At 40.7% G+C, this 8,952-nt stretch overlaps 2 protein-coding genes across 2 annotated transcripts; both read right to left on the bottom strand.

Annotated features, from left to right (window-relative positions):
- Nucleotides 1–39: 39 nt before the first annotated feature.
- nr5a5 (nuclear receptor subfamily 5, group A, member 5) lies at nucleotides 40–3,838 on the bottom strand. Its single transcript, XM_023404282.2, has 7 exons — nucleotides 3,605–3,838; nucleotides 2,775–2,896; nucleotides 2,428–2,569; nucleotides 1,353–2,110; nucleotides 1,043–1,162; nucleotides 798–945; nucleotides 40–602 (listed from the first exon to the last, which is right to left on the bottom strand). The coding sequence occupies exons 1-7, from the start codon at nucleotides 3,702–3,704 to the stop codon at nucleotides 355–357; spliced, it is 1,638 nt and encodes a 545-aa protein (XP_023260050.1). The 5' UTR covers nucleotides 3,705–3,838; the 3' UTR covers nucleotides 40–354.
- A 2,179-nt stretch (nucleotides 3,839–6,017) lies between these two features.
- Nucleotides 6,018–8,376, bottom strand: soul5 (heme-binding protein soul5). The gene is made up of 7 exons (XM_023404283.2): nucleotides 8,280–8,376; nucleotides 8,090–8,149; nucleotides 7,757–7,838; nucleotides 7,540–7,660; nucleotides 6,815–6,951; nucleotides 6,525–6,688; nucleotides 6,018–6,352 (listed from the first exon to the last, which is right to left on the bottom strand). The coding sequence occupies exons 1-7, from the start codon at nucleotides 8,306–8,308 to the stop codon at nucleotides 6,250–6,252; spliced, it is 696 nt and encodes a 231-aa protein (XP_023260051.1). The 5' UTR covers nucleotides 8,309–8,376; the 3' UTR covers nucleotides 6,018–6,249.
- Between the last annotated feature and the right edge of the window lie 576 nt (nucleotides 8,377–8,952).

The raw sequence follows: 8,952 nt of genomic DNA, 5'->3' as shown, positions 1-8,952 counted from the left end.
GTTATTAGAATAAAATAAAAATAAAAACACACAGGCATATGCAAAACCAAATTTCTTTATTCAATGATGCTTTCTTGTTTGAACAGAGGCTCTTCCTGCATACTAAAACATCATGGTGGTGCTTGGATCTGAATTCTCACATCAATACTGACCAAAACAAACAAACAAAACAAATTACTTGGCTGTGTGACTGTGGTAATACTGTTTATAATGGGAACTTGGTTAAGTAAATATTCCCCCTCGATGCTGAGCCAGGATGACATCACATCTGTGACTGAAGCCATAGGGGCTGTTAAAGGACAGTTGTATCTGAAAGGCAGAAAAGGAGGTGCAAAAATTTACAGCACCTCCTTTTCAGTTGTGTTTGGTGTGAAGCATCTCAGTAAGTAAAGAGTTGCAGGGCAAATCTCCCAGAAGATGGCGCTGGTACAAATACTCCTCAACCTGTAAACTAATGCTGCGTACCTCCGGCAGCCGGAGCAGCAGCTGACCGAACTTGTCTGAGTGTCCTGGATGAGTCTGCTGGGTGTGCTCCATCAGGGCCCTGTTCACCCTCTCTTGAGTCTGCTCCACCTGCCTGCGGCTCTGCACAGACTTCACATCTATAGCAGAAAGACGATGCATGCACATTCATCATCAACACATAATCCATACACTCAATGTGAAGAGAAGTTGCATGTATAACAGTATCATGACAAGAAAAACGCCCAACTAAACAGCTGCAAAGTTGATCAGAAAGACACTGTGTTACTTCTATAGAGGCGCTAATCACTAGACGTTTAAGAGGAAAAGCTCACCGGGGTTGAATAGCACCAAATATTTCAGACAGACAAACTCGTGTCTGTCTAATTGGAGCGACTTCAGTTTGGACACCAAGTCTTGAGTCCTCGATACCAGGCTATTCAGTGTCACTCCTGCCTGAGAGATGATGGTCAACACCTCAATCTGCATCAGAATGAGAGAAAGGTAGTGATTACAAACACATGACTACAATCCGGAGACATTCTGGATTATTATAAGAATGTAGTCTCTTGTCCTTTACCTGCTGTCCTGTGACCAGATATATGCAGCCCTGTTTGCCGTAGGTCACCTGTCTACAGAGGTGGTCCAGGACCAACAACTCACTCCAGCAGCTCTGCAGCAGCACCATCTGATCCTCCACCTGTGCGAAGCATAAAAGGTTGATCTGATGTAGCAGCAAATTAGATGCTAAAAACTTTGACCTCCAGTAAACACCCAATGCATACCAAAGAGTAAATGCTATAGGTCTGCTCACACAGCTAAGTAGAGATTTTGGACTATTGCAAAAAGATTTACATAACACTACACCCCATGACTTCATGGTTCATCACCTTGAGCTCCTTGAAAAGCGCAGTGTTCCTGGCCCACTCCACAAGCCCAAACAGAGTCTGGTCAGCCATTTTGCACATGATGCTGAATGTATTTAGGCGGTCATGCTTGCCTCGGTTGGCCTGTTCTCTCTGCAGGCTGGCAAGGACCTTGGCGCACAGCTGGCTCTCATCCTGATCCCCCTCCAGGAGTTGGCTTAGGAAGTTGGTAGAAAGAGTGGCTGTCGGGGGAGTGTCTTGGGTTTGGATGAGAGCTTGGGAGAGAGGGGTGATTGAGCTTGGTGTTGAACAGGGGGATGATGCTGGTGTGCTTCTTGGTGTGAATGAATTGCTTTGGGTTGGATGCATTGGGTAGTTTGCATGAGCTGAGCTGTGGCTAAAATCCATTTCTCCCTTCTCGTGGGCAAGTCCAGGGAATGTGCGGTGGTACAGTCCAGGGCAGGGCAAGGATGGAGGAGTGAGCACCCTGTCTGCATTCATTGTGCAATCCAGAGGCATAGACGCTCCTGACTGCCCCACGCTGGAGGGATACATGTGGAATTGATGAAAAGCATCAGAGGACAATGAAGCGCTTGTGTTATTGCTCATTGGGTGAAGGTCATTTGGACCTGTAGGCCAGTTTATTTGCGTAGTTTCCATCTTGATCCTGTAGGGGGCAGTGTTTGCCTGGTGATAAACCCTTTGCTGTTTCATCTGTCTGTCTCGTCGATACAGAGGGCCAAATTTATTCCTGCCACCTCTCATACGATCTGCTCTTACAGCTGTTGACAGGACACAAGACAAATTATTAGGGTTTTACAACCAGATTTCAGACAATACCAGAAATGATTTTATATATAAAGTGTGACCACTCCACTTTGAGAGCTCAGATTAGCTCCACAATACAAAGTCTTCATATCTGGGTCATTACAGGAAGTCCTTATACTGGCTTATGACTTCTTAGATAAGACCATATATGTCAGTGGAACACCAGGCATGTCGCAATGAAGCAGAATATGTGTCCAATTGTATTGAGTGTATTTGTGTATGTTTCCGTGCGGATGGGGGCTACATTTTTAGTGTGTAAGGGGGGAGGTACCTTCTCTTTTCATGCCCACTGCCAAACACTTCTGAAAGCGGCAGGAAGGACAACGTTTCCTCTGGGAAAGGTTCATAGGGCAGCTCTGTTGTTCTGCACAGGTATAATGCTTGTTATTCTGCACTGAGCGTTTAAAGAAGCCCTGCACAGAGAGAAAGAGAAAGAGAAAAACTTCATTCTCTGCAGATTACAAGACAATCCTGGGTGATAATATAGAGTTGCAGAAATAATCTCAATTTTACATTAGCTGACTATGGTTGTTTGGTGTATACAACAACACCAATGTGCCTTATGGTGCTGTTAGAAAATAAATACTTTTGTTGAACTCTCCAAACCCTGTTTCTTACCTTGCAGCTTTCACAAGTGAGAAGTCCATAGTGGTATCCTGACACTTTGTCTCCACAGACGGGACAGCTCTCTTCTGACTCTGGTGTGCCATCTGGCTCTGGCTCTGGCTTTAACTCCTGAGCTGCAGAACGAAACCACAGTCATCATAAATCAAATGTACAGTATGACACAAGCTTTCTGCTACTGAAGGTGACCAAGGCAAAATGGCAAATTGCTGCTTGTTAACAGACTTCCCAGTGTGTTGCATTGATTTTGTTGGGAATGATGACTATATTTGGCAGTAATACAAAAAAAAAGAACATCACCATATTCCAATTTGCACTAGCGTAGGTACTATTTCAAGTCAGCCATGAAAATTCACTCTCTGAGCAAACTGGTTGAAGAGATTGGACTGCTATGCTGCTGACATGTAAGTGTGTCTTTTAATGAAGTTTATTGCTCAGCTGTTGAGAGAATAAAGCACCTTATCACTCTGCTCAATTTGCTTGACTATGATCACAGATATGACGCTTACATAATTCACCACATATCACTGCTTATGACTTTCACAGGTACCAGTCTCCCAAATGAAAAAGCGTAGCACAGTCTGGTAAACCACTTTAATTCCAGTCTCTTCTTCTGGATTTTCATGTGGATGTGATAAATGTCTTTTATGTACCACCATATGATTTACATTTCCAGACACTGTTATACCCCAACTTTCAAAACAAGACGTTTAAAATGTTGATACCTTCATAATATTGTACGAGTTACGAGTTCAAACAATATCATCTGACACCAACCTAAAAGGGCACTATCTACCCATAGTTCACTTCCATCTAGAACTCACATGTTGAGGATCCCTCCAAATTTAACAGATTGTCCGGATAGCTGGCAGGGTGGTGGACAAGAGGCTGGGGCAGCTGTGGGTGATAACCGGGTAGGTCCATTCTGGTTTGTGGGACATGAACTCCACAGTCATTCCAGCCTGATCTTCATTGTCGCAGAGATCAGGAGACCAGACAGACACCGCAGGCAGGCCCAACAGCCCCGGTGGACTGATGGTTGTTTGAGGTCCACAAGCGGACTTTGATCTATAGTGAGTGTCATAAAACCTCTCTTACCACTGGCACTCCTACCCAGCCAGTCAGTCAGCAAGCCAGCCCATCCACAGCAGACGGTCAGATAGCCACCTGCTGGATTCCTACTGTAGTGAAATCACTATCATCGAGCCATGCTGGAGCACAGCTGATAAGATAAGAATCCACTGAAGATTAATCACTGTCAAAACTACAGCCATTCAACTTTCATGTTAGTTTCTGCATTATTATTATGTATTGTGAATCTGCAGTGTTAAAAAAATACTCCACTATGAGCAAAAATCCTTAATTCCAAATCCCACTTACATAAAATTAGAATCAGTTCTGACTGCAAAGGGTCATAAAATATCTCAGAGGCATTGTGAGTAGGACATATGAGAAAATAGAGGTTATTTATATTAGATAATTTGAACTCTATGGACCTTTGAACAATAAATTAAATGAAACCATCTTAAATGTTTAAAGGGGACATTACTCTTTAGTGTAACTCTTAACAACTGATCTGAGATGTGAGATGAGAGATGAGGGTCCCATCTGCATACTTCTTTTTAGTGAGGGGTCACAGGCCAAATTTTTTTTATCCCGTGGTTTAATATTTAGCAATGTGTTGTATTTTATTAGCTGATTATGTAATAATCTCCAATTTACTTGTATGATATGAAGCATCCAGACCCCTCAGGTCATCTGGGACTGGTTTACTCAGTGTTCCAAGAATCAGAACTAAACAAGGTGAAGCAGCTTTTAGTTTCTAAGCTCCTACCTGAGGAACAGACTTCCTGAATACCTGAGATCTGCTGAAACTCTCTGCTCATTTAAATCAGGGCTTAAAATATTACTTGCTGCAGCTTACCGATAAATTACGTTATTACATTAATTACAATCTTGTGCCACCTTTCAGGTGAGCATCAGTTGTTCATTCTCAAGTCAAATGTTATCCAACTTAATAATTAATTCAAGGAAAGGACAATAAAACCTCAAAACATTGCTTTAGTCAGTGTAATACAATATTAATCACAGAGTATGATCATATTGTTCCACATTCCCAGTGCTTGGTGTGATAAGGTGCAGTTCAACAGCAAAAATGGCACAGGCAGCTTTGATGAAACTCAAAGTGACGTCAAAGCGATACGGAGTGTAGTTCAAGGGTGGATGGTTATGACACCTGCACATTAGCTTGTAAATGGATTATGACATTCATCAATAAAATAGTCCCCATACTATTTTCACCTGTCTGTTTAACTTGACACTTGACACGTTTCTCCTCTATCAGAAGGTAAATCTCCATGAAATGAAAAATATTAAAAATTCCCTAATGCATGTTACTGAAAAGCCCAAAGTGCTTGGCAGTATGTGGCTGTGTAATGCTAGTCTTGCTGAACTCACTAGTTTCATCTGCTGGTATTGTAGAATAGCACTGTTCTAGCACTGTTCTAAATTAGAGTGAGACCCAGGCTGCGGTTGAGAGGTCTTTTTTGCTTAGGAAGGTTCCTAACTGAGTGATATGAACAAGAAGTATGCAAGACACAGTCATGATAAGAGCTGGTCCAATTCTCTAAATGATAAGGAAAGGAGCTTCAATGCGTCCTATCTTATGTCCTTTGGCATAGGATCCACTGGAACTTCCTTTCCGAAAGGAAAGTAAATAATGGCGTGCCACAGATCCTTGTAGCAGCAATATTTCAAGGACAGCACCATTTTAGTTTCACTCTGGCAGACCCACACAAATGTTTGAATAATTTATGTGTTTTATTTTTATTTAATTACTTTAATGGCTAAACTTTATATTCCTTTCATGTTATATTGTTTCAGTATTGATGACATTATACATTATGATGTCACAGTGAAATTGACCTTGGACCATTTGGATATCACATGTCATCACTTCATCATTTTATTCTATTAGACATTTGTATTAAAATTTGTCATAATTAGTTTTGTAATTAGTGACTATTCTGATCAGTTCATCCTTGAGTCCAAGTGAATGTTTGTGGCACTCGAGGCGTTACTGCCATATCATGTTAATGTGAATGGGACGAACGGACAAGCTGAAAGCATAATGCCACTGTCCCTGGCTGTCACTGGCACAGACGCACAACCAGCTGCTTCAGGCACATTTTAGGGTTGGTCCAGAGAGGTGGATCAACCAAGGACAACCACAAGAAATCACTGCAAAAGTTAACTTTATTGAACATAAAAGAAAAACATGAAACAAGCTAGTGTAAGGCCATCATCACAAGTAATACATGGTAAATTCAGAACATACCAATTTTCAAAATCTGGGCTGTCACTGGAAGATTATTCATATGACACAATATGACTTGAAGTAATTGTGAAGCAATAGTCCAGCTACAACATCTCTTCATTTAAGCTGCCATTGCACACAGCTCACAAATATTTAGGAGAAAGGAGCAAAGTTCAGTTCCTCACTGCTGGAACATGCTGGATCATCCTCAGCAACAAACCACACCTCATTGTGCCTGTTAAAGATCGTCATTGGACTGCAAGAAACAAATGCATGCGTGCACACAGACGCACACAGACACACAGACACAAACACAATAATTTAATTGCAGAATATGAAATAGTTGCCAAACACTTAAGTTTTCCTTTCGGCTTTCATCAGCATTTTTCTCTTCTGATTATCATAGAAAATTATGGTCATTTGTTTACCTGTTATATCCAACAGCGTAGTGGAATCCTTTTTTGTAATTTTCATCCACTAAGTCGAGGGCAGTGGACAGAGCACTTGCTGTGTTGCTGTCAGACGTGCTCGTCATCCATCCACCGTAGCTCCGTGAATACACTTTCATGTCTGGCATGGTCTGGATGTACACCTGCAAGTCAGCAAAGTTTCATTATCTGCCAGTGCTTCTGGTAACACTCACAGAGTCACTTCAAACATGCTCACAGCAGTTATGACTAAATTAAGGTGAATGTGTTTTGATGCTAGAGGAGCCTACCTTACTATCAGTAGGTTTGGGGGGATTTTTCTGACAATCAGCTGGCAGCAAGAAACTCATTGTGTAGACACCCATTTGCCAAAATCTCTTGTCAGGCATTCTCACAATAACAGGAGCTGTCATATCAATTTTCTTTCCTACAGGTAGACATTGAGAAAACACAACTAATATTTAGAAATGTCACAAATTGGTAACGCATAACAAACATCAAATGCATATGAAAAGCATAAGAAAACATAAGAAAATATGTGTATCTGTTCTGACTTGAATATCCACTAAAACCGCTAAACTGCCCTCTGATCGCAACTAAATACAGTAATTACTCTGTCATGTCAAAGCACATTTTAATTTTAGCTGCACCACATGGTCACACAGAGGTTGGCAGACTGATTTTAAATACTTCTCTTCCCACAAACGGAAAGATTCACAAAAAATGTTGTACATTAGATCTCTTGGTTGTTTTTCTGAGATTTAAAAACATTATACTCAAGCATTTTGAATGTATCCGTTTCTTTAGTGTTTTGTATGCAAATTGTGTGCTTTGGTATTTGTCCATTTTTATAGTGCATGTGTTTATTCTTGTGCACAGGTCTCTCTTCAAAAAGAGATATTGATCTCAATGAGAATACCTGTTTTAGAAATAAAACCTAAATAAATGAGTGGATGCACAAACACACACACACGCACACACACAGACACACACACACACACACACACGTACACACCCTTGTCGTTGGTACCAGAGATGTACTCATACAGTCGTCTGAATGCTTTCATTGCTGCAAACTCCATGAAGAAGGAAGTCTCGTCAGTTGAAACCCACTTCACAGAGTCATAGTGACGGGCCTGAGGGACATGAGCGAACGCAGTGGAATGGACTTTTTAAATGTTTCTGGCACCTGAAATGTGAAAAAGGTTTCTCTCTTGCTCCGAGACACTCACCTCATATTCGTCAGTCTTACAAATCAGATCAAACAGCAGGCACTGTTCTGTCTCAGAGCAGAACTGTAACTGAGAGGAGTTCCTGTGAAATTAAAGAGGAAAGAGATTAAGAAGTATGTAAGGTGACACAATAATCAACTGTGCCAGGCTCTTGAGTGAAATCTTTAACTCCTCATTTATCCGTTAATCTGCTTCATTAACTAATATGTAATGTTCAAATTTGAGTTGTGCCTCTAATTTTCTAATAATCAACATTTAAATTTCTAAATATCTTTTTTAACTCTGTCAAATGTAGCAGTCTGCCAATATGGGTATTAAATTCAGCTTTCTTACCCAACTCTGGCCTCAGCTGTCAGCACCAGCAGAAAGCCAACAAGCCCTGAAAGATAGATCCTGGGACACACACATGTAAAGTGTTGTTATTCAGCAACAAGCCATTTCTGGTCATCCACTAAAAAGAATTCATGTAATCAGAAATTTCTATTTCTATCGATGACAATCTGGAAAATAAAATTGTACTTACATCGTGACTGAGAGTTGGTTTTCTTGCATTCAAAAAGTAGATGTTTGCAGTCTGGTCCAAAGCAACTATTTATTCCAACTCCGGTTATGAAAGGAAAACTGGCCACTCCCTGAACCCACAACACAAAAAACAGACAATGGACTGTCAAGACCAATGGGAAACGAGAGGAACCAGGAAGAATTATGAAAAAAACAGAGACATGTTTGACAGCACGTGTCATTTACATGTTCTGTAGATGAACTTTGGGACTTTCACCAAAATCATATGAAGGTCAGCTAGAAGTATAACAGTTGTTTTATGTTTATACTTGTGTGCATATGGGTAAGTGAATGTGTGGATACTGACTTGGGTGAGAAACACGTAATATACATGTAGGAAACAGAATTATTATATTGACAAATGTCATCTATCTTTACTGTAAATATGTGAAGTATCATGTTTTTTATGTCATGTCTTTATGAAAACCCCCTTTTGGAAAAACTGTACAGTAACAAAACAGTAAACCTTAAACAAAGAATGACTTGTTTGTTAGCTGTGATTTTTATGTGACATGTTGCTCACTGTTACAGTCGGTCACCCAATGCCCCCCCTGACACAGCAATAAACTACTACTTTAGATGATATCATATAGAAAACATTGCCCATCACAAGGAAAAATACTCTAAATATCATC

Source organism: Seriola lalandi, unplaced genomic scaffold, assembly GCF_002814215.2.
Source record: "Seriola lalandi dorsalis isolate HSWRI2012SDOR001 ecotype SW California unplaced genomic scaffold, Sedor1 jcf7180002054240, whole genome shotgun sequence".
In the NCBI taxonomy this organism is placed as follows: Eukaryota; Metazoa; Chordata; class Actinopteri; order Carangiformes; family Carangidae; genus Seriola; species Seriola lalandi.
Note: the sequence above shows the minus strand (reverse complement) of the source record. Positions and strands in the feature narration are given on the sequence as shown.